The sequence below is a fragment of the Platichthys flesus genome, chromosome 1 (genome assembly GCF_949316205.1).
Source record: "Platichthys flesus chromosome 1, fPlaFle2.1, whole genome shotgun sequence".
NCBI classification, from domain to species: Eukaryota; Metazoa; Chordata; class Actinopteri; order Pleuronectiformes; family Pleuronectidae; genus Platichthys; species Platichthys flesus.
Window position 1 is genome coordinate 10,082,253 of NC_084945.1, and position 25,958 is coordinate 10,108,210.

Sequence of the window (25,958 nt, forward strand, 5' to 3'; positions counted from 1 at the left end):
CAAACATGATAAACAGAGACCTTATCGTCTATGGTATGTCTTGTGAACACAGTCCAGGTCTCAGTGCTGTAAAGTCAACTCTGGTATCAGTAACTAATGGACTCCAGTTTCACTTTTTATAGACCGCTGAAGTGAGGTGCTGCAAGACATTTGAACTACAACGTTTTTGTTTGAGTGAAGGCACCAGCTGCAGGAAATGGATGACACAAGACTTAAGTGACAAAAGGGAAGAGAGATAGTTTGTGTGCTCAGACGTTGTTTTTTCTTTTGAGGAAGTGACATTTCATAAAATGGTAGATTCATGCTCTGCTCGAGAACTAAGTTTGAGTTTGTGGTTGTGGCACAAAAATAGTTCTGAAATGTGGTTATTTAAAAGTTATAGGCGGCTTCTGCCTGATTAAATGAGGGTTAGTTTGCATGAACGCTGTCTGTTTCTGAGGAAATAGAAGTGGAGCAGCATAAAAGCAGCATTTCATCCATTTAAGGAAGTTGTGTAGAAATGCAAATCGTATTCCCCACAGCTTGCACAAACTCGACAGTCACCCCCGTCTGACATTTCTGAACACTCAGGTTTTGTTTAATGCCACTTTTCTGCAGATGAGTGGCAAATATCTAAGGTGTTGTCCCGGTCAATGTAGCCGTGTCTACAACGTTCTTGCCTTGGAGACATCTTTTTATTGACTGAGAGAACTGAGCTCTCTCTGCACCAAAGGAGTCAAACTGAGACGTTAAACTGAGGTCGTCCAGCAGTCGGCCTGATGGATGGAAATGTTTTTTTTCTTCTGCTTTACTGTGACCTGATCTTTTTGGAGGAGGGAAGTCAGTCCCCCACAGACTTGAGTATGGACATTTTTCTGTTCTCTGACATGCTCCATATGTTTGGGATGACTCTCATGACTCCGGCCTGACCCAGTTAGATATCACTGTCCCAGTAAGCCCGGAAACAACAGAGGGGGTCCGAAACAGGCAGGCTTGAACATCCTATTAAATGAGAGAGCTAAAAGATTAACTAGGCCGACTGAGTGGGTGGTGTTTACAGAACCGTGGTATCAGCTATTCCTTTCAATGTAATAGTTAATAATTAATTAAAAGTTAAACTCTTAAATTCTAGTTGAAAATTAGCTTTTTCCTGAATGATCGAATCCAGACCCATCTCTTTGTTTGATCTCTGCACAGATGAAATGCTTTGTTACTGTTTCTGGATCCTATCATAGAAATGAGCTCAACCTTACCTGCAGTGCTTAATGAAAAGTGGCACAAAGACCTCACTTTCATCTCACCGATTGCTAAAAAACAACTGGACCACAAACAGCTGTAGAATAATGCAGAAGTGATTTTTTTTTTTTTAATTCTAACCGACAAATGAATACGGAACAAAGTAACCATGAAGTGCACCATGGGGCAGATCTGCATTGATAGTCAGCAGGAGATTTTATATAAGCTACTGTTACTGTTTTCCTTGTTTGAGGCATAATTGCCGAGCAGCTGAGTGGAAAATCATGACCCATGACAGAACTATTGGAGCCTCCAGTGCCTCCTTCGGCTGTAAGAAAAACAACCTTGGATACTATGCAAAATATTTTTTTTTTCCAGAGAGAAGCCCTCAAATATATGTATTACTCTTTGAAAACTGCTTTCAGCTTCAGGGAAAGAACTTTTCCATTCATAAACCCCACAAATTTTTTTATGTCTGGTTGACCGAAAATGCTATGTTGGTTAAAAGTCCCCTCACATCCACAGTCAGGCAGCCACTATAAATTTAGATTTTCTTTTGAAAAAGAATTGAGAAAGAAACTTCTGCTTGGTGGTTTTCTTCTATGAATCTGTGTCTTTGTGGAGATTACATCACAAAAGCTGAAGAGAACACTGTTTATTCAGTACGACGAGGAAGCAGGATGACATCAGGAAATTATTGCAAATGTGGATTTGACCCCTTTGTCTACCTGTCACTCATCAGCAACCATTTCACCACGACCCCTGTGTGACTGGACCAGGGAGAGAGCAGCGAGGAAGAAGAGAGAGGTGGGCGGGTCTGTGCCTTGCAGACATCATTGTCCTCGCTTTGGGACGTCACTGTCTCTAACATTGTCCAGAGCCTCAACAGACAGACGGGCTGGAAGACCTGGAATCTGTTTAAATCCTCACTTCAGCTGTGATCATGACTAAATATGATGTTGGGGCTGCAGAGTGCGTGCAGAGGTTAAACAAGGTGAACGTTTAAGAGGGAAAGTTATGATGCTAATATATACAATCATGTCTCAACAATTTTCCATGCACAGCATCTTAACATTTCATAACTGCTCCCTAAAAGTGAAGCCAAAACATCGTGATCGCCACCTGGTGGCTGGCTGCACTATAGGTCACAAGCCTCTTCAACACGGCAAGGAGCTGAGTGTCCTGTGGAAATCCAGCAGTCAATAATTGAGTCATTTCACTCTAAACCTACAAATGTGAACCAGTTCATGGTACAGGTGGAAGTGAGTATGATGAACCAAGTCACCAGGATTAGTTCAATGTGGATGTCGTGGTAAATGGTAAACCACGGGCACTGACCAGAGAGTGCAGTTGCTCCACTGCTTTTTGCCTGTGGCCTCAAGAGGAACTGTCCAGAAATGATTAACCACAGAAGGTGCAAAGGCAAATGAAGGTGAATTCCTCATGTTTCGTCTCTGTTTTGTTGGAACATGTCGCACCAAGTACAGATATGATCTCTATATATATGATTTGGTGTTGCAGCTTAAATTATTGCAGGCCTGAGAATGAAAAGATGGTTCAGTGGTGTACTCTGAATCCGCCTCCTCCATGTCTTGCCCTTTCAGACAGACCTGACAGGGAGGGAGGAGGCGGTTGCACTTCTCGTGAAAGGTAGCCTGGTGCAGCCCCAGCAGGGGGGGGCGGATGCTCCCTCTCTTCCTCTGTGTTCCCTGCAGCTGATTGATGCTGGCAGCCTTTTACCTTTTAGTTTACCGGCACAGTGCAAGGCTCAGCTTTGTCACTGGGAGCTGCACCAATATCCGGTCTGCTGCTGGGAGCTGAGAGCAGCTCAGCGGAGTCTGGCGACATTTACACCCTCCCTCTGCCCGGCACAGCCACACAGAGCAGACAGAGGGAAGGAGCTTTACGGTCAGAGGCACTGAGGCTGAGCTCTTGGAGGAGACAGTTAACATGGCCACTGGAGGATCACACATTTTAATCTCTGTCTCTCTGTCTCAGACACTCCTGGGTTTTTTCAAACACCTTTTGCCTGATGGCAGAAGAAGCCATTTCCAAGTCATATATTTGTTTATCGATTACCTGTTTCAGAAGCGAAGTTTTAAGCAACTCTAACATATTCTATAATTTCAAGCAGGCCAACTAGCTGAAGTTTAACCCATGATTTACCAAAGTCCTTGTTAAGGAAAAAACTTAAATTGTCGAAATTAAGGAATTAAGGAATTCAAATGAAAAAACACGAACAAAAGACGACAGTGTTGGCATACTTCCAGATTATTGTAAATTCTTGCACCAAATATACACTGTTTTTCAAAAATGTATATATTGGACATATATATAGGTTTGTTTTTCCCATTGCTTGCACACAGCTGCGTTAAAACATGAAAGAATCCTGACTCTCTAAGAATACGTGACTTTCATGCAGCTGCAAGTTGTAAGACAGGAGGTTATGTGGGGATTTGTATTTTATTACTTGAAGGTTTTGTCTGGGCGTGATTTTAGAAAATGGTATTTCGTTGTATTGCTTAACAACAACAAGACAGAACAAAGACGTGTGTGTACTTCCTGTCTTATTGCTAAAACTTCTTTTTCCAGTCTTATGTCAGGCCATCCTCAACACTGCAGAGCAAAGTTCTGACTAGAATTTATTATTGCTTTCATTTCCTGTTTCGTACCTTTATTCTGGTGCAGTGATTTAATTTCCTCTTGGACTTGGACTCACACACGCACACACACACGAGTAATAATGAAAAAAACCTTAACCCCAAAGTTCGCTATCTGCTTATCTTGTAATTGAAGAGGAAATCAGTTCAATTGCAGCTGCAATCCATCACGACAACAACAAAACTGTCAGATTGTAAAACCGAATCATGCTGCTGAAAATGATCAGCGTCACATAGCTACGGATCAGTGTGTCACCACTCGAGTGCATAGCTACGCCTTCAAATGATGGAGTGTGGCTTTAAAGTGCGTTTTAATGGCTCGGCCAGTCGACTGCTCCGGGGAAGGACTTCTGAAAGAGGAGGTTTGTTTTTTCTTGTGAAGTGCTTTAGAACTTTGTAGAGAGGGAAAAGGTCAGTAATGCATCATATGCATGGCGATGAGACACAAACACACATTTCATTTTTAGTCGAGCGCTATCCCGAGGGCTGTTTGTGATTCGAGGGTTGTATGGACCCTTATTGTTTTCACTGCCTGGTAACACACGCGTTTCACTGCACGGGCCAATTACTGTGTGTTTGCCGATGGTCAGCAAACAGTCTGCAGTGATGTAACCCTCGTGTTGGTCTGTTACAAATGTGTGTACTTTACATTTCCTGTTAAACATGTGGGGGGGGGGGGGGGGGGGGGGAGTATTCAAACTGTGAAGTGTTCGCTCTCAAACCAAGATAACTGAGGAGAGTAAAGATCTGTGAAGAAGCTGCAGAACAAATTTGGTCACATATAGAGACACAGTGGTCCAGCGGTTAGAGCTGTCGCCTCACAGCAAGAAGGTGCCCTGTGCCCTCAAATTAAAAAAGGGGGATTACAAAAACGACTGAAACCACTAAAGAAGTGTTAGGGGGTGACGTGGTGGTTCTGGTTCCTGGTTGAGCCGAGGCTTTTGGGTTTGAATTATAATTTTTATTTGTATTATTTCCTATTTTGATATTCTATTTTTCATACTATTTCTATCTTATTTTATTGTATAGGTTGTAATTACTTGAGCATTGTTAGAAGAGAGCCTGAGACTCAAGCATTTCATTGCCAGCGACTGCTTAATGTTATTGTTGTGCATTTGACAATAAAAATCTTGAATCTTGAATAGTCCCTGACATGCAGATTGGGGTAAGGTCAAGTGGAGGCTCTAAATTAACTGAGGTGTGAATGTGAGGGTGAAAGGTTGTGTGTCTCTGTGTGTTGGCCCACTGATATCCTGTCTCACGCCCTACATGTCAGCTGGGATTGGCTCCAGCTCTCCCAGCGACCCACAATGATGACGAGCAGTCTACGCTGGATGGATGAACCAGAAAACCTACAGATATTGCAAAGTATAGTTTTTGACCGCAAACATCTCGTAGTTTTGCTTATTTTTTGCTTCAATAATTGATTTAAACAAATATTTCATAATTTTAGAGAAACTTCTAACCTATTTGTGTTCCTGCTACTTGTCTGTGGTTAGATTGTGGTTGTACACTGTGAAATATTTTGCTGTTGATGCACTGCTTACATGGGCTCTAATGGCTGCAGTTTATATTTTGCCCAGCCGAATACTTTAACCTCTTTCACCCCTCTGAAAAGTCATGTGGGAAAATCATATCCTCACTTCTTTCTATGACCTATCTTGGCCTTTTTTTCATTGTTAAATCCACTGTGAAAAGTTATTTCTCAAGTGGGGGGAAGTTTTTAAACCACAGAAAAGTCCCAGAGGGTTTCATCCTTTTTCATGCTTGTGCTTCACAACAGAACTGAAGTACTTGGGGGATCCTGCAGAATACGGAGCGAATAAATGCAAATGCAGCGCCGGCGTCATTACTCACTGTGAAGCAGCTCCACTGTAAACAGGACGATTGAGACGACATGGAGATGAGGGGAGAATATTCTAACGTTTAACTGTTCATCCTCTTTATTTTCTGTCCTCACGCCTGATCTGAACAAAGAGAAACACAGCTTGAATCATGTATTCATGTGTTATTCTCTCTGTAATCAGTGTGATATACTTTATCTATAACAGAGGAGAGGGCGATAAAATAAAATAAAAATAAAATAAACAGCATTAGAAACACGGAGGTCACAGTAAGACTGTGAGAGGAAGTGGGAAAGATTTAGCACGAGGCAGATATGACGAAAGCCAGTGTGTCAGTGTTATCTCCCACTCTGCAAATTGGTTAATTTGGCTCTTTTTATCTGTCTCCCTGCTGCGCTCTGTGTGTTACTGTGTGAGTTTGTGTGTGTGTGCGTGTGTGTTTGTGTGTGTGTGTCTGTGTGTGCGCACATTTTTAGCATTTGGCTGACGGAGTGTTCTTACAGAAAAAAAAGAAGCAAACAACAACAGCCAAGTGAAATGTGTTTTGGGAGGTGTTTTTTCACTGAGGACACACACTCACACACACACGACACGCCACACGCACACACAACAAGGCCTGTATTGGAAATAGCTGCCTGGCAGACTAACTCATCCCCTCAGAGGAACATAAAAAGGACATTCAAATTGAATTAGGTGTTTAATGCGTCTTTTCAGCAACAATTGTTCCCTTCATCTCATGCGGTCTCGGTCTAATGTAGATGATGGAGGCTACTGGAGGGCACCTTCGCCTCGGTTTTTCCACAATAATACGCAAAGTAGAGTGTATGACGGGGACACATTTGTCTTCATTGGGGAGAGAGTCAGTCGTCGGGTTTCAAGTACATTGTCCTGTTTCTGGAGATCACACTGGAGGAAGAGCTGCGGCCGATCCTTCCTTTTTCCTGTCCAGATGGCTGCTTCAGCTGACGGCAGATACCGGGTCTCTTGTGTAGACACGTCTATCTTTGAAGCTCCTTGGTAGCAGAGGGGTGCGTGGGAGGTTGGGTTCTCGGAGGAGTGTGAAAACATTCATGTGGACGCGTACATATTCATGCATCTTCGTGTGGCTACAGTGGAGAGTTGGGAACCAAATCCACTCTAATGCATTGCACAGGGCCAGCTGAAGTGCTCTCGGACATCGAACAAATAACCGATTCATTCCGGAGTTTTTTCTTCTTCACGCATTTCTGTTTCAAGTTCACACAGCCCACACAAATGCTCTTTTGTGTTAAACCTTATCCTGGGATATCTTGGATGTGTGCCCCAGTATCCCACAAGGGAACAGACATTTGATTACTGTACTTGTCAGCCAGAGAGACAACCCCCCCCCCCCCCCCCCCCTTCGAAGCATCCTGCCCAGGAGAGATAACAGAGCTCTTCTGTTGCAGCGAAGGACACTGCTCTGCTCTGCTCGGACAGATATATAACCGAGTTCTCCTTTTGGCCACAGTCTTTATGCATTTATCTGTGTTTTAGCTCAAACTGGTTAAGACCTCTGTGTGAATAAAGAAGTTGTTGTCTTGAAACACATATGACTTTAACTAATCATCACTTTGTATGATAAACCTCCTTTCTGTGTGACTTTTGTGTGATGATGGATGCTAGAGCCTTTTAATAGAAAACTTCTGACTTGGGGTCATATTAGGTTCGATATCACGTAGATGTTGTGTTAGGTTTATACAGTTATTACATCATCTCTTTTTGTTGCCATTGTATCCTGTACTTTGGTCATTTGGTAGATGCATCATATCTTAGGGGTAAGATTTCATTGCTAATACGTGCACATCAACAAAAGCATCCTCGAGTGAGGTCAACTCCATCTGATGCATGAATGGTGTAAACATCTGAAATATCTTGATTTAAAATCATTGAGCCACTGGTGACCTGAGGGGAAAATGTAATTCTTAAGCGTCAGTGTATTTGGAAAAGACATGAATCGTAAAAAGTGGAACTGAACTCAAGGCGACAATGCGGTGGAAAGTGTTACACATGTCACACTTTATTTATTGTTACTTTGTATTTTGAGAGAGAAAGAAGAAACGACAACAGCGCATAGATGACAACATAACACTGTGACGAAGTCCCATTGTGTAATCTGAAAAAAGCGGTGATGACGTGAGGTCGATAATCAGGTGAAGCAAAAAATATATATAAAAAAATACATCATTGTACCGTCTTTCTTATCCATCAGCTCCTAAAAAGGAAAGACTTGAACGTTATGAGGAGGACAGAAGGAGTTGCAGGTGGAAATCCGAGCTATTTACAGAACATGTGTGTCCTGGATAATGTGCTCAGAACATCTGCAGCCTCTCAACAACGTGACAATGTACACAGAGCTCAGTGAGGATCAGCAGAAACCAGCGCCGTACATTTCTGCCAGAAAACACTTAAACTTTCCTTCTACATTGGAAGAAAGCAGTGTTTGTGAAAGCCACAATATGAATCCATTAACATTATGATCAAGTGACAAAGACGTCATGTTTTTAATTCTCACTAATTAATGAAATTTGTATTGGAATTTGGGGAAATTTTCATTTAGCAGACAAGAGAAAATGGCAGAAAAGTGAAGTCTGGCTGTATGATTCCACAGTACACTGAAAAATGTAATTGTTTTACCAACTCAAAAATATTACTTAAATTGGTAACACAAAGTTTTCTCAACTAGGAATAAGTTTATTGAGTTGGTATAACTTTTTAACTTTACTTAAAACAAACTTTGTTTATTCGTGTGTTACAAAAGAAGTATGTTTTTAAGTTGGGGAAACTTTTCTTCTGGGTGCACAGAGCAGATCCGAAGAGGCTGAATCTGCATCTGTGGTTTTCATGTTAAATCAACTGGTGGTGATGGTAGATGATACTGGTTTATAATCCCTTTGCTTCGGGTCCGTTCACCGGCTGAAAACATACTCCGTGTAGCTGGTCCACAGTTTGTCTTCCCCCGGGTCGCTGCCGCCATAGGAGCAGGTCCCGGTGGAGTTGCAGGCCACCATGTGGAAGCCCACCTCGGCCAGCCGGTCGAACGCCTGCTCCAGAAAGTTGTACTTGAGGTAGTACCTGGAGGTGTATCTGTCCGGGGGTCGGTCCGGGTCCCGGCTCTCGTTCAGGGTCTCTCCGAACACCTCCTTGGCCAGAGAGATCTTACTGCACACGGTTATCCGGGCCACCCTGCGGAACTTGGCGTCCGCCTGGATGTCTCTACCGATGGTGTAGCTGCCTCTGTACCCCACGGTGATGTATCCGGAGTCGGCCCCGGGGGAGCGCGGCGTCCGGTCGGAGGAGGAGGTGACCGGGCTGCTGAGCTCAGCCTCCTCCGGCTCCCCGCTGTCCTCCGTGTACGAGCCGTCCTTACCCGGCGCAAGGAGCCGCGACAGCTCCGGCAGCTGGAAGAAGTCCGCCTCCTTCTGCAGCCGCCTCCGCTCCTTGAAAAACTCGGGTAGGGAGAGCTCCGAGTCCCGCAAGTAATCCAAGATGTACCGGAAGAGAAAGCCGTCCCGGTCGATGAAGAACCGGCCCTTGCTGTCTTTGGGCAGCTCGCCCGGGGAGCTGTGGGTGAACTTTGCCCAGAGCAGAGAGTTGGGCGCCGAGGTGAGGGTCTCCAGCCGGGTCACATACACCTGCCCGCCCACGTTCAGCTCCACTATCTCCGGGAAAGTTGAAGTTTGGCTGCCGGGCTGTGCCATGATGTCTCCCAGGCTTGTTACTGTTATACCCCGTCGGTGTGTCTGTAGGCTCCCGGACGAGGGCGCACAGTTGGGGAGGTTCCTCTTCGCGGTGCTGTCATGTTTATACGGTCCAGGCTGAGTGGGAGGAGGAGAAGGACGGACCGCACCAGTTTAACTGTTCACTGGAAAACTCAACTTCAGACTCTACAAACCTGTAGGATACAGAAGATCATTCTAGACATCATTTAAATGACAAGTCAAAGAGTTTTTACATGAGCCAAACATTTTATATAAAATATAAATGTATTACACTGTAAGGAACATTTTGGAGTGTTCAGGTCATATTTGGGGGGGGGGGGGGGAGCATAACGTCATAATATTACAAAAATAAAGTTGGAATGTTATGACAATATTCATAAGAAGTCATAACATTAAAATAATGAGGTTGCACTTAAATGAGGAAAAAGCCAATTGTAAAAATTACAACCTTTTCTCGAAAATTTTCAAACTTTCCAACTGTAAAAAGTCAATCATAAAAACGTAAACTTTTCTCATAAGATATCTTTATTTTTGTAATATTAGGACTTCAATCTCAAAATCGTAGATTAAGTGGCCATAGTACCCTATTGTGATAATAAATCCACAATTAAAGTTAAAAAAGCTTTTTTTTTTTTTATATCATACTCAAAGCTGAAAGATGAACTACACATTAGCAGTGGGTTCGGGTTACGTTGGTGCATTGCTTCAGTATCACGTCGATTTATGTTAAGAAAATGATGCCGGAACGCTGCTCAGCCTTGCAGCAAAATTTTGTTCAGTGGCAGCTAATGGTATTGCAGCAAAAATTCTCCATGCAGCTACATAATTATCAAACAGAAGCTATGTTAAGCCACTGGGTTTTAATTATTGTAACACTTTTGCAAAGCTCAGAAAGTCCTTTTATGGCTCGCTGAGGTCTGTTTACAAGCCGCCTGCCGGCAGTCATGTGGTGTCTCCGGTACAAAGCTCCTTGCAAGGTTAAATCTGTAGGTAATGCTGTACAATGTGCTACAATTAGAAGATTTTGTGGTTTTACTTTGCATTAATCGTCACTTGTTACCTTTTGTGATTGTTTTTCTAATGCGTTATTCGTGTGTTGATATATGTGTGTAATCATCAAAGTGTTGCTAAAATGTTTCGGTGGCTGTGGTTTTATTTCAAAACTCAGGTTGTAAAGTTCCATGACATTATTGCCCCCTGGAGCAATTCTTTTTATAATTCTGATTCACCAGTGATCCCTCAGTTTACAGCCGAGAGGTAATGGGTTGGCCAGGGCACTCAGCGGGTTCGCCCCTGCACTAAAGCAAGAATGACGTACCTTTAAAGGAAAGATAAAGTCGGTCTGACTGATCTGTGCTGTCTCCAAAATCGTAAAGAGGCCTCACTCCTCCTCAGACACAATAAGTCTCAACCCAGGATCGATTTCAGCTTAACACCAAACAGCTCTTGGAACTGCTCTTGAATTGCAGCTGGGGCTGAATTCATATTTCACCACACACACCACTGACAATACTGCTCATCATCGCAGCAGAGGATGTAAAATGGTTGTGTTATCATCGGATGTTGAATTAAGCTTGATTCACAAAGAGCGTCAGATGCTCATAAGAGCGACTCGTGATTAGGATCCATCTGTATCCATCTGCTCACAAGCAAACTAGCTCTGAGAGAACATAAACATTTAGTGACTCAGCTGCAGCTCACAAAAAAAATGGAGCATAATGACACAGGAAGTAATCAACACCAGTCAGAATGGTGTCGCAGTGAAATTGCTGTCGATACAGTTGTACAATAAACTATGTTTGTGCTGATTCAAGGGCACGTTACAGTGTGCTTTGATGAAGTGAAAGTTATTTAGAACATCTGGATATTTATAAGAAAAAACAACTTCTGTATTCAAATGAGTTCAAACGAGGAAGAGAAAACATAGTCGATGACCGAAAAAAAAACATTTTAGTTTCCACTGTGATGATGAGGTGCCAATAAGTACTGATGATAAAGACACTTCTGTGCTTTGTGGAGTTAAGGCTGTTCATGACAACTCTAATGTGTTTGATTCAGTGACCAGACCAGGTACAGAAGATACAGATGGAAGACATTAAATAATCCAGATCTTGTTAAAAAAAAAAACATAATGATCCATAGTGGTAATAACATCATGTCCACTTTTGGCAAATGAAAGCACACAAACTTGTTTCCTTATTCCTTGTTCCTCCTATATGCTTCACCTAGTTTTTCCCCAATGGAGACTTTTAAATCATTGTGTTAGAGCGACATCTAGTGGACAGTAAGTGAAGAAGCAGGTTGTATTCCGAATGTATTTGTTGACAGAGATTTTTAATGTAGTACAGAACCTACAGTACTAAATCATGTTGTTATTTTGTTATTAAATGTTTTTATAAAGCACCTTGAGCTGGATTTTACTCATTTAGAAGTGCTACCAAGTTTATTTTATTATTATTATTATTTGTTTCCATTAGTTAAAAGCTGAAAAAAATACTCTTGTTTTGCTGTAAAGAAATGAATGGTCACGTCTCTGTCTCCTTTCTGTCGGCACACACAGTAACCCCAGCGTTGTCGTTCTCTGTGTTATGTCTGTGTCATCGCCGTTAAAGGTCACCGTCTTCCTCACAGTCTAGCGGCTGATAATTGGACAGAGGAAAGTGTAAAGTTTAGCTCTCCAACCGTCTCCTCCAGAGAATGAAGGCTACTAGAAGATGTCTGGCATTTCATTTACTGATCAAGTGTAAAAAAAAAATCGGGACATCGTCTTGGGCAGTATTCCTCCTTAGACCCCTCCCTTCAATGTCATTGTTCCAGTTACTTCACGTTTCAAATTAGTGTTGTTGACCCTCACACGAAGACATTATAATTTTTGTTTTGCTGCACAATCAAGAGTTCAGGCCTTTTATATGTATTGGTTGTTTGGAGAGAGATGGAAAATAAATCTGTTGGTTCTGCTTATCTTCATAAAAAGCAAGTTCTGTGTAAAGATGTTGTGATGTACTCTTTATCTCATATGTTCCAAGTTGCTTCCAAGTGACGTCATCTGTCATAAGAGACTCAAACAGATGAAGGGCCACAAGTTCAGTGGAGGTAAGTTCAGTTGAAAGGAGGAAAACTAACCAGAACCCAAGTTTGTATTTAGACACAGTTATAAGATCAGCAACAATAAATGTCCAGATTACTTTTTTTATCTTGTTTTCCTTTTCCATTCCTCTGCAAATAAATTTGGATTGCATTTGATTACTTTGAAATAATCAATTTGAATAAAGTTGAATTGACATGTTGAGGTTACTTATTTTCGCCGCGTCTGCTTCATCTAGTGGTCAGCAGACATGTTTCTAAGTTTCTAATAGTGAATTCTAGAAAGGAGAATATATTTATTTGTTGTTTTCCAAGGGCAATAATATAATTAACCTCTTACTATACTTTGTTGCAGCTGTAAATGTGTGTTAAACCCACAAACACCCCACCTCCTCACACACGTCAAGGATGGTTGAAAATGTTAAAAGTGTTTGAGGCGCTGTCGGATTCCTGTGACTGAGTTCTTCAGCTGTTTTGACATCTGTGTGTGTGTGTGTGTGTGTGTGTGTGTCCTGTACCTGTCCCTCACTCTGAGCAGTCATGTGACCTCCTGCTTGTGACATAAGACATCCTCCTGAAGTGACAACCCAGCCCGACACTGTCTCTCTGCTGTGTAACGGAGTGTGACCCCCGGCGTCCCCTCCTCATCAACACTCCTCCTCCCTGAGCTCACTACATCACTCGGCCCTTCACGCGTGTGCTGTCTCCCGTCTCTCACCCTCGCTCGGTTCCTCTCCAGTGATCCTCCCCCTGCTGCTGTCCGACACTCTGAGAGACGAGACACTGAAACCTTCTCTTATCTTCTTTATTCACTCTCTTTTCCCGGGCCCTTTATGTGCCTTCCCTCCTCTGAATTGAAGGATTGTTCAGACGTATGATGACACAACTCAATGCAGGACAGGAGGAGGGATCTGGAGGCTGAACAACTTTAGTGAGCAATGAGCAAACAGATCTTGGTGTTTATATAGAGATATGATGACAGCAGACAGGGAACATGTGACAGGAGATTTCCCACAAGGCTCCTTATTGGAACTGAATTGAACAATTTGAACTGATACACACTCTGATATTATACAATGAAACACTAGGTGCCTGTTCACTGTTAAATTTTGCCAAATTAGTCAATAATAGTTTGACACATTACAACCTCTCATGAAAGCACAGTTTAACCAGAGTCTTCTTTATAGTGAGTTGTACTTATCAACACTGCCGGTAAGTTTCAAACCACTTATTTTCAGCTCTGACCCCTCAGTAGTGGTAACCAGAAGTGATGAGTGACAGTTAGCTCTTACTACACGTGTACAGCCTAATTCTCAGGGCTGTGAATTCTCTCTTTAAACCCGCAGAAACAGATTTTATTGGCCACTTGAGGGCAGTAGAAACAAGCATTGACAAATAGTTAGTCTAACGGTTAAGGGTTGACATGTTCCTCATCATCATTTTTCTTTGGCCTAATTAATTATAACATTGGCTCTGTTTCTATGTGTAATGGGAATTGTCTCTATCTGCTAAATGCTCAGTTGTGTGTTTCTGCTGTTTGGTGCCTTTAAGGTTTTCACTTTGTTCAGTTGGATATTTGTGCACTGTTTTGTGGAAGCTAAGCCCCATTCAAATGCACTTTAGAACATATGACTCACACAAAGATGGACGACATGACCGCTCCCTAAAAAGTGAAGTCAAAGTCTCTCAATCACCACCTAGTGGCTGGCCACAGCATAGACTATACATCCTGACTCTTCCATGTTAGCAGATGGGCCAAACTAACATGCACACAACAGATAGATGTGTCTTAAATACAGTTTCCGTCATTTGAGGTAACAAGAACTCTCAGTGAGGTTTTAATTTGTTATTGATCCTATACGAATGTAATGAAACATCATGATTGACAGCCGAGACCGACTCACAATTGGTTGAAGGTGTGTATGAGTGGGATTTCGCTATTGCAGCTCCTTCCCACTGGGTGGAGGATGACCCCCCCCCCCCCCCCCCCCCCCCCCCCCCGTGCTGCTTTAGTGTTCATGTTAAAATTGTGTTTGACTTGTGGGTAAACGTGTTTCAAGGCGGTCTGGAATGTGCTAGACTTTGTGCATGTATATTGTGAAATGATCATAATTGTGGACAATGTCGTGACAATGTGCTTGTGTGTGTCTTTACATTCCTAGTGGCATTGCTTTTGGCTTGAGTTTCCATTGTGCTTTTGATGAATGAATTATGTGTGTGTGTGTGTGTGTGTGTGTGTGTGTGTGTGTGTGTGTGTGTGTGTGTGTGTGTGTGTTTGAGTGCGTGTGTGTGTGTGTGTTTGTGTGTGTGTGTGTGTGTGTGCCTGCATGGTCCTGTCACCTTCTCTCAGGGTTAAATCTGCACCCTTGTGCTCCTCAATCAGCCCTAATGGATCCTCTGGCTCAGACTCAACCAGGGGACTGATTGTGATACTAAAGACACACACACACACACACACACACACACACACACACACACACATATAAGACAGGGCGGGGCTGGACACTCTTGTGCGTCGTGATGAGCTAAGAGGAACCACGACCCTCCTAACATTTTCTCCCTGTCTTTGTCCTTTGTTTTCTTCTCTTCTGCTTCTCCATCACGGCCCCTGAATGCTGCACCTCCTGCAGTGTCATAGGAACCAATGACCATAGCTTTCAAATACATGTATGTAAATAAAATGATGCAACGTACAAACAGCATTTTCTTCAGAAATGTCACATCTCTCCCGCTTTGTCACTTTGTGTCACCCACCCCCCACGACCATCCGGTCCAGGACCCTTGTGTGTGTGAATGGTTCATGTTGGCCCCACCTCCCTCCCTCCCTCCCTCCTCTTCATTTGCAGAGTGAACAGGTCCCCAGGGGCTAATGTCTGCTTTTTGTATGTGTGTCCGTGGCCACTACATTATTCTCCCCACTGACTTTCTATGGGAAGAAATGAAAAAATGAACCTGTGTGCCCCTGCCTTCCTCTCCTTAGAAAAGAGAAGCGCTGAGGGAGAACATGTTGTAACACAGAACAGCCGTCGTATGAATACGGACACATGAGATGGAATAAGGAGAAATAGAGAAATCACTGTTCCGTTATTATTTTACAGTTGCTTTAGACTTTTGAGTCTCACATAGCACTCCCAATGACAAGTATCTACTTAGAGATTACAATCCTTATCATCAAATATTTTATCCCAACAGCATCAAATTCACATCAAATTCATTTAGTATTATGACTAGATATTATGAAAAAAACCTGTTTGCTGAGTCATTATACAGCAATAAAAAAAATGTCACAATTTATGCTGAAATTTGTGCCTAAAATAAGAATAAAAAATATATATTGTATTCATTGAATATGCTGTTAGCTTTCACACTAAATTATTTCTAATGCAATATTTAAAAAGTCTGAATATTACTAGTATGTTTAAGACAAAAAATATTTGATATTTCAGTCACTGGTGTAGGTAACAACATTGAACAACATTTCACTCAACAACTAAGACATTATGAATCAAAGAAAGTACATTTAAGTTTTTTTTTCATTCTTAAACGAATTCTGTTTTTAGCAGCAAGTTTGGTAAAATGTTTTATTAAAACAATACATTTTTATATATTAACGTGAATTAACATGAATGAATTATAAGTTTGGGAAAATGCAAAAATGTCAAAAGAGAAAAAAACTGAAAAGACATTGGGATTTACTGACATGTCTGTTATGTGTCGGCCCTAGAGTGCAATCAAAATTACAAATTGGAAAACACACAAACAAATTGTTGTTGGTTTGTGATTTGCTGTTGTGTTGTTTGAATTGTCGTTGTGCTTTTTATTTAATGTTTTGCTTTTATTTTCCCAGTTCATGATTTGTACTTAAGGGCCACCGCACTGTTGCTCATACACACGAATTCCACATATAAGAGCTTTGTTTGTTTCTCCTTCTCGATCCCGGCAGCAGCGGCTCTCATCACACGCAGGTCCAGTTGAGAAACTTGATTCTGATCGATCACCCACTGACTCTGTCTCTCCTCCACTTCTAAAACGTGGCCTTGAAGGGGCTGAGAAACTGGTTTTACTCCACGCTCCAGTTCCAGCTCTCTGAACCTGATTTGTGGCTCTGACTCATTGGGAGTCGGTGGGTTTGCTGATTGCAGCACGACGGTCTGGTTGCTGTGGTGAGTCCCAGACGTTCTACCTGCAGCCGGGCCCGACTGGAACATGGCTGCTTCTATAATTAGGTTCTCGCGGCTCATTCGATTAGAGCAGCTGCTATATTCATTTTGCTAAAGATGCTCCTCAGCGGCTCGGAGGGACTAATGGGGGAGATGGAGAGATGTAGGGGCTGGACACAATGAGACTTGACATTATCGTATGTATGCTGGGTGTGCACGTGCATGAGCCTGTTCCCTTAAAACCTACAGTGCCAACGAGTCAGAATTCAGGAATGATCAACATTGACATACACTGAGACACCCAAACGTTCACTTGTTTCCTTCTCAAAGCTCCATTTTCTTCTCCTTCTCTCCATCACCCTGTCCCAGTGTTTCAATTGGTCGTCTTGTGAATAAAATCTCAAGAGACGTCACTCAACCAGCGGCCGGCCGATGTGACCGCGGTGCCTCAGCCTCAGATGTGAAGATATGCTTTGTGTCGCGATGGAACATGTCTGATACTCAAAATCATATTTAAAACTCACTTTAAAATACTTTTAGAGCCCTCCATCCTCTCCCAGGGTGTCATGGATTATGTGCTGCAGAATGTGTTGAGCCCAAATACTGTGCCCCTTTAAATTAAACACACGACATGGATTTACATTCACCTGCTTTTATTTGTATTTATTGTTGTTTTATTTTATGTGTTTTATGTGTGTAAATATGGCTTTACTGGACTTATTTGTTAAATTGTGTCTTGTACCGTGGAATTGATCCCGATGGAAAACTGTTTGTGCTGTTGTTGTAGTGGATCTATTTATATTACACATTTGTTGATTGACAGCCCCCCCTCCATGACCCTCAAAAGGATAAGCATCATAGATAACGGATGGATGGATGATTGATGCCGTTGCACTCACCTCATTTATGAATTATGCTGATTATATTAGTGTAAATTAAATAAATGACAGCAGCGCTCAGGTTATTTGGTGCAAATATGGATCCGATTCCAAGACATAAACATACAAACAATGAATAAACTGAGTTACTGATCAATGATAACGTTCCCAGCAGGCAGTGTGAGGCCTGGACAGTCACCTTGTCTCAGGTCTTCTCTCTGAAGTTATCCCAGCCTCCGCCAAGTTAGATGTTTATCTGAACGCAGCGTCCGCTCTCTGTATCTCATCTCCACCTCCACAATGAGGCAGAGTGCGCCAGTGGGACTTGGCTTCCCAGAACTCCCTTGTTATCTGCTAAGGTTGGTCTCTAGCAAAATAAGTCCATGAAGAAATGCGAGCAGACAGCTGTAACAGATAAAGTAAAGAGTGTAAAATAACGTTAGTGTTGGTTGTTTGTTCAGGATCTTATTAGATGCTCAAGGAATCTTCTTCCGAACCAGGTCGGGACCATAATCCTCAGTTCGCATGAACGTGATCCTTCGAAGATCTTTATCGGATCCATTTGAGAACATTTAGAAAAGTATTTTCTGTCAAATCCAATGTCAGAGAAATTATTAGTCATAGATCAGTGAAAAGAAAATCTGGCCAAATACCAGTGACTCACGTAAAGGCATCATATAGGACGTTCTAAAAATATCTACTGGTTGTAAATGAATGAATCCATTTTGGTTTCTGTCCAAATGCTCTCCAGAGGAGACTCCTACGTCAAAACCCTCCCCCAACAACCCCCTCGCCATCGGTAAAGCCCTAAATAACTGGATTGACTTTCGGACAAGCGACAGTTTTCTTCATAATTGTTAATTATCATGAGTGCTCTGTGAGGTACTTTCTATGAATGGATATGGGCTCCTCTCCTCTCTCTCTCTCTGTTTCCACCCACGCTCTTCTTATGGGATTGGCCGTAGTTCTCAAGGACACCGAAGAGGACGCAGACGATGGAGGAAGGAGGTGCAGTGGACGGGTGGGGCACCTACGTCATTCCTCGAGCGTCAGGGGTTGGTGGAATTTTATGGCAATGGGCGCCAGTTAGCTACACGCAGTCCATCTTCCCCTGGCTGACCACCAGTAACCCCGCCCAACCCGGGTGGCTCCTCCCCGAGTCTCAGACGTTAGAGAGTACAGCACTTAAGGTAATGTAAATAACCAGGGAGAGAGAGCTATTTTAAGAGACAGTCTTTCACTGTGGCCATGGAGGGGGACAAAGATGCAAGCCAAGCGATTGTAATTTCAGTCACGTTTTTCAGACATGTTCTCTTTCTCCATCTTGCCTCCTGATAGCTGAGGGGCCCGACAGACAAGAGAGAGCCGTACATTCGATGCCAGCCGTTCTCTCGCGGCAGATGTTTTCCAATTTTCAAAATAACAAAGTTGATAAAAATCTGAATAAAAAATTCCCTTCAGCTTAAAAATGTACAATAAATGAAATGCAGAAATAATTTAAGTGATTCTAATCTAATCTAAAATTGCTGTAAATTAAAGAGAGCACAAAATGAAAAGTAGAAAATAAAAACATCCCTTAAACACAAAATTGTTACTTCTCAGGATTTTTTCTAAACCTTTGCTCTTTCTTTTTGTAAATGACTCATTAAATCAAATCTTCAAGCCTCTAAAATAATAAAAATCTAAGATTAAGACAGTGAAGAGTCAGTTATCGGTTGAACTCATTGCAACACAACAGAACCTTGTGACAGACAATAACAACAAAAGACATTCAAAATATCACTTTGCATGCAAACATCGAATTTAGGGCAATTTTGAAGATGAAGTCAAATTGCTTTCCAATTTTTTGAGTGGAGTCGATAAACAGAAAATGCAAAATACAAATACAATTTTTCCTGAAATAATTTCCTTCTTTATTGTTTCATCTTTTGTGACATCAAAAATAAATAAACATCCTTTCCATCTTACTTGAATCATATTAACTGGCATTATATATTATATATTTATATATATGTACAGTATCGCTCTTTTTTATAACCTCATGTTTACAAACATACACGCCACAGAGAAAAAGTCATCTGCACGCTGCTGATAACAACAGTTACTGCTCGACTTTGCAAATCACAAACGCAACAAATACACAAACATTTTGTCCAAATACACTACATGATATAATAATCTTCTCTAGAGGTTACATTCATATTCAAGTCTTTGATGGCGTCAGTCTGACCAGAGTCCAGTCAGAGCCGCGGATCTCTACCTTTGAACGTCGTTAAGGCAGCTGAATACAAGATCATTTTTAAAATACAAATGTTCACTGATTAAAGTGTTGACATTACAGATGGGATATTAGCTTTATTTTCTTACTGGCATGATAAATGGATTGTTCCTTTCTTTGATTCACAGATATATAACGTGTTTTACAGGAATAATTGATGAAATACACGAGAGACATGATCGCCTGTGAACGCTGCATCGAACTGAATTAGCTTCTTGGTTTTATGATGTTTAAGTTTATTTCATGTGTTAATTAATCAATGGATCAAAACCCAAGTGTCTCAGTGTTACAATTGGGAAGTAAGTTTGATATTACACATTAAAGCGATAAAATATCCTGTTTTAAATTTTTTCCTCCATTTTTCTTCCACCCACTCACAATCAGACTTTTATGACAATTGTTGTACAGGTGTTAAAATTGTGTATATGTGTTATTGCTTTTAAATAATAGTATACACTTCTTCAATTGTGCTGTCAGTCACTTCTCATAAAGTTCCAGTCATTTTTTTTCATATTCACAGATTTTTCAGCTTCTCCTACTGCAGTTGTCTTCAGTGAGCAAAAAAGATGAAATAAATGAAATAACGCGTCTCTTAACAGTGTGTCTTCAAACCAGATGAAGAAAGAAGAGCCCAATATCTTAAAGAACTTCATGAGTGTAAGTGTGTGATGTACTTCACAGGAAGACAGCTTTATGACTGGACAATCAGCAAGCCGCTACGCTACATATCTAGATCCTGACGTCTGGTTGTTATCCAGTCACCACGAGCAGGATTTGCTCCTTTGTTGATCAAAGGTAAGATGTTCGCTTGTTCTGTTTTTGGACGGAGTGACCAGTTCTCTGTCAGTTTCAGTCACATCATCATTTTTTTTTTAAATCACATTCCGGGGTTTGTCATTATTCATCGTGGTGGGAGGTGTCTGAGCTGGACTCCTCCTCCTCCTCCTCCTCCACCATCTCTTTTGGCATTGTGTCACGGCGCGTGAAGGCCGCTGCCAAGGTCACGCTCAGGCGCGGTTTCACGGACGCCATCTCCGAGAGCCCGATGTTGTTGCTCCGAGTCACAAGCGTCGTCTTGTCCATAATCTCCCCGCTGTGCTTGGACACCACCGCATCGAGGAAGTCGTATTTGTGTGAAATCTTGCCGCTCTCAAACAGGTACTTGGCCAGGTAGGAGACGGCCACGTTGCCCAGAAAAGAGGCGACCATAGAGATGGTTTTGAAGGGAAACTTCTGAATGACAAATTCCTCGCTTTCTCCCGTCAGTCGGTGAATCCGGTTCTCAAGAGTCCAGCCGGGGTAATAGATGAAAGGAGGCAGATGCAGGTAGGGCTCGCCTCCACCTATACGCAGCACCATGCCGAACAGGTAGCCGGCCACCGAGCCGTACGTGTTGGTGCCTTTGACGAAGAGCACGCTGATCAGCTGCGGGAAGATGATGACGTACACCAGGTCTGAGCTCAGGTACCAGAGGCCGTAAACTGTCCCAGTTACGAGCGCCATCACTGTGGCGAGGCCACCGAACACAAAGATGGTGACACGCATCACCCACACTATCTCACGGTCAGAAGCCTGCATGAGGAAAAACAGAGAAGAGTGGAAAAGGGATGGAGGTTTTCATAGATCAAATAATGGTCATCCAGAAAAGTGACTTGGGCTAGTATATTATATGACACAAGTGTACTCACTGACTGTCTGAACGTCATCTGGTAGATGTTCCTCGCAAACATGGAGCTCGCTGAGAGGATGGAGGAGTCTGCGGAGGACATGACGGCAGCAGAAACCGCACCCAGGCCGAAGAAAGAGACAAATGGTGGACAAAGGTGTTGGAGCACGATGGGCAGAATCATGTCTGCCTCCTCCTTCTCTATGGGAGGTATGGCTCCATATGATGTCTGGTTCCAGTCTGAGTGAGGGAGAGATTTAACAGACCTTTAAAAGACAAATCCAATATTCACACTGTAACATAAGCAATTCAGGGACTCTTACTTTTTCAGATTTCTCAGAAATCTAGCTGATTCTAAATTAAACATTTGTTAAAATATACAATGAATAATAATAAATTTTTAAGCCATAGGTTACTTATTATCAGTATATAATGTGGGCATAATCACATTGAAACTGCAGCAAACATGTTAAGGCATTAGAAAACAACATATGTGAGCAATGGAAATAATTTTGTTAATTGTTTTCTGAAATCTTGGCTCATTAAACCTATTAATCAAAGTCTGAGGCTCAAATAAATAAGACCCCATATAATTATAGAATGAAGATATCACTGTTGCAATGTCGGGTTAAGTTTCCCTTCAGTTTTTCTAAGTTTGAGAGGATAACTCTTATTTGACTTTTAGGACAAAAAAAAAAGTTGCGTGTTCAGTCGATCACTGAGACATTTGCTGCCTAACAATCTGGAGATCAAACCTCTAATTTGGTCCCTTGCCTCCTTCTAATGTAATATTTACACAAGCAGTGTTGGTTATTAAATGGACGGCTGCTTCATTATGGATGAGGCGAACCAGCTGCTATTTACCAGCCAATCTCAGATCTAAGGGCAACATGCCCCCCCCCCCCCCCCCCCCCCACACACACACACACACACAGACACACAGCACACACACTGATGTGAGCTCTCTAACCTGTGGAGGCCCCGATGGCTCCGATGAGAACAGAGGGCACAGCCATGACGAGGCACCCGAATGCAGCTATGAAGGAGAGGACCTGGGCGTACGTGGCCGAGGAGGCAGACAGGACTCTCTGGAAATACACCTGCCATGGTATTCCTCCGAGCATCTGCAGAAACAATGGCAGACCACTGAAGAGCATTCACAGAAACTGAAGTCCAAAATAAACAGGTCAACGTGATTTAGCTCAAAATCACATCTAATATCTAATGGCGCTGATGAAAAGGATGGATCAGTCGCGGCCTCCGTACCAGGAGGCAGAAGTTGTCGATCCAGACCCAGCTGTCGCTCTTGCGGATGCTACCTATCCAGGGCGCCTGGTACACCTGCTTCACTGCAGTAATGCTGATGTCTGTCACCGCAGGGTTGGTCAAAGCAAAGGGGACGCTGATCCACTGTGGACGAGCAGAAACAAGAAGGATCCAATCAAAGGCTTGTTGGACTCAACCCTGGATCTCAAGCTCCGAAGATAAAATAAGATCAAACATTATTGATCCCAGAAGATACATGGAGCAGGATGTAGATAGCAGAAATAATAATTTCTAGATTTTATGCAGAGAAGTCTTTGAGGTTTCATAGTATTTCTCACCGTAAGATGTGATTTGACATATTTGAACACGATATCAAGAAATGTCAATCTACTCAGAAGCACTAGATGCAGGGATCGACATGAACCTACCAGGCCGATAAAGATACAGAAGAGCTGCACGACGTCAGTGTAGGCCACAGAGTACAGCCCCCCCACCAGGGTGTAGAAGATCGCAATGAGCGCTGAGATAACCACCGACATCTTGATGTTGATGTCCACGATGACACTCAGGGTAGCTCCTAGAAGGTTGCGGACAAACCAGATGGACAGTTGTTGTGAACGATGCCACACAAGAAACATTTAGATTCCATCCACTTCAACAAGCAAGGTGGAGCTGTGAACTTACCCAGAGCGGACAAGATGGCGGCCGACCAGAAGATCTCACCCATGAGTGCAGGGATGAAGAGGAGGCCGCCCATGCGTTTCCCGTAGATCTGCTGGAACGGGTCCAGCATGGTGACGTAACCTCGTGAGCGCATGGGCTTGGCGAAGAAGAGACCACCTGGGACACAGGGGGCACAAGTCTGAGAATTCATAGTGACCCTCCACAACCCCTGACTGAGGGGGCTATACATCTGAACAGCCGTTTCTAGCAGATATTTATGGTTATTATATATGAACAAAACCACAACAATACATATACTTGAATAAATGGGGGCAACAAGATTCACAAGGATTGTTCTGAACAGAGTTACAGTTGAAGGATGCAAAGAGAATCCAATTCACATCACTTCAAACAGATATCTAGTCCACAAGAATGAATGTGTGGATTTGAATATGCACATACATACAAGTATAAATCCATATAGCATCACTCACCCACAACCAGACTGAGGGCATATCCAAAGGGAGCCTGCGCCCAGGCCAGACCAGAATCTGGCAGATACACAGACTCAGCTGTGCCATTGATGTATCCTCCTCCAACCCAGGTGGCTGAAAACCACAACACAAGGTCACAACTTGAGAAAATCTGATTAAAGAGTCACATCACTTTAATATTGTATTCAACAATTACATCCATTCGTATAGTTTTGTTTTCTACCATGAGGAAAACATGTGAGATATTTCCCTTTCTAAATCCTGATACAAGTATGAGGACTGAATTAAAATCACCAGATTTTCCAAGTTAAAAGGAGTTCAAGTTATTCTTGTGGAAACATGACGCCAGAGCTTGGGATAAATTCACCTGTCATGGTAAATCCACCGACGAATAATCCGATGTCCCTCCCGCCGACCATGATGGTCTCGCTTCGGTCGGTGCCCTCCGCTTCCCCGGAGTGCTTGTTCTTCCATGCCGCCCAGATGCCCACGGCCAGGATGAGTAGATAGAAGATCACGATAGCCACCAGCCCCTCTGCATGGATGGTCATTGTCGCGCCGGTCTTCCGCTAGGAACGGGCAGGCATGGAGACCTGCTTGGACGCACGGAGGAAAAAGATCAGATATAAAAGTAAAATAAATCAATTGCGATTTCAGTACTACAGCGTTTGTAATAAGTAATAAGGAGCGTGGAACAATATTTACTGATTGAAAAACAGAAACATTGTACTTTGCTGATTTAGAAGATGTCATGCGCTCTCGTTTTTCTCTTATTTTATGGAAAGTACTACACTAAGTGCCACACGTCGGCTTCTTAATATAAAATAACGTCGTAAATATTTAAGAATGAACTCTAGAAATATGACGGAATTGTTTTTAAATGAATGCAGCTGTGTTTTTTTCATCGAATCTGTCCTTTGTTATCGATTTCTCTACTTGTGTCTCTATCCGGACACATGCGCAAAATTCAAATTACGCACAGCTTTCAGGTACAAATATGACCTCCCTGTAGAATGTTGCCTGATATAAACATTACAAAAATATATATATTTGCTAAACCATATAGAACAAGAGATGACAAAATAAAGAAAACCTGAAATACACATTTAAAACTTACCTCAAGTGATTCTGGTGTCATGTGCTGGGGGACCTGAGGCGGAGAAGGGAGATCAGAACAGCCGCGGGGTTTATGAAGAGCTTGTCTGCGACATGAGGACCAGTCACATGAAACCCGGTCTCTTGGGTGACTGACCGAGGCTTATAAGGGCGCAGGTGCAGTCAGAGGAACCGAGACGCACGTCAGAGGAACCAAACGAGCAGCGCGCATGGGAACGCGTCAGAGCGCCGGTTTATGTGACTGGAGGAGGGTGGGAGAGATTCCTTTACTGAGATGGATATGGACGTCTCGCTGTTTTTTTTTTTAAAACAACTCAATCACGGAATTACACGAGATGAATTTTTATATCAACGTCACATTTTTACGCATCAGATAATCAATGATTTGTGGCTCCGGCTCCTTCAGACTCAGTGCGTAACAGCCGTCTAATTACGCAGCCATACTTCACGTGGCCTTTTATCCGCTGTCACTCTCCCTCAGTCGGCATGTTACCTTACAAGCGCAATTAACTTTGCACCAACATGAGCTGGTGTTGCGCGCCTGAAGAGGATGAGAATCCTGGACGCGCTCCTCTCATTGCGCAAAAGAAACATGTGACAAGATGCGTCAATTAAAATAAAGAACAGTCAAGCTTAACTACTTAAATGAAATACTAATAGATTTTTTTCTCTTTCTTTTAGATGCATTTCACAGCAGCTCCGACTCCCATGGGTTTATTATTAACTAACCTACACCAACGTTTTCTGAGGCTTGAGCCTGAATTCTTAGACTGAAATGCTCTTTATACCTCTGAGCAATTAGACACCATTTAAGTGAACTGTATCTGCCACTTTCACTTGCGGATACATATCAATGAACTGTGTCCACTTAAGGGGCCTCTGCTGCCTGAACAC

General features: G+C 42.6%; 2 protein-coding genes across 2 annotated transcripts; both read right to left on the reverse strand.

The window, feature by feature from the left end:
• Nucleotides 1–7,734: 7,734 nt before the first annotated feature.
• Nucleotides 7,735–9,547, reverse strand: LOC133942635 (BTB/POZ domain-containing protein KCTD12-like). Its single transcript, XM_062381818.1, has one exon. The coding sequence runs from the start codon at nucleotides 9,436–9,438 to the stop codon at nucleotides 8,647–8,649; it is 792 nt and encodes a 263-aa protein (XP_062237802.1). The 5' UTR covers nucleotides 9,439–9,547; the 3' UTR covers nucleotides 7,735–8,646.
• A 9,966-nt stretch (nucleotides 9,548–19,513) lies between these two features.
• LOC133958462 (high-affinity choline transporter 1-like) lies at nucleotides 19,514–24,530 on the reverse strand. The gene is made up of 8 exons (XM_062393262.1): nucleotides 24,316–24,530; nucleotides 23,949–24,062; nucleotides 23,476–23,631; nucleotides 23,220–23,368; nucleotides 22,792–22,935; nucleotides 22,496–22,649; nucleotides 21,548–21,765; nucleotides 19,514–21,431 (listed from the first exon to the last, which is right to left on the reverse strand). Exons 1-8 carry the CDS (start codon nucleotides 24,497–24,499, stop codon nucleotides 20,757–20,759), a joined length of 1,794 nt encoding a protein of 597 aa, XP_062249246.1. The 5' UTR covers nucleotides 24,500–24,530; the 3' UTR covers nucleotides 19,514–20,756.
• Nucleotides 24,531–25,958: the final 1,428 nt, after the last annotated feature.

Coding starts and splice junctions, on each gene's coding strand:
- LOC133958462 (XM_062393262.1), bottom strand. CDS start 24,499: ATGACCATCCATGCAGAGGGGCTGGTGGCTATCGTGATCTTCTATCTA. Junction 23,632..23,948: donor TGCCCTCAGTCTGGTTGTGG/GTGAGTGATGCT, acceptor CCTGTGTCCCAG/GTGGTCTCTTCTTCGCCAAG. Junction 21,766..22,495: donor AGCCATCGGGGCCTCCACAG/GTTAGAGAGCTC, acceptor TCCCTCACTCAG/ACTGGAACCAGACATCATAT.
- LOC133942635 (XM_062381818.1), bottom strand. CDS start 9,438: ATGGCACAGCCCGGCAGCCAAACTTCAACTTTCCCGGAGATAGTGGAG.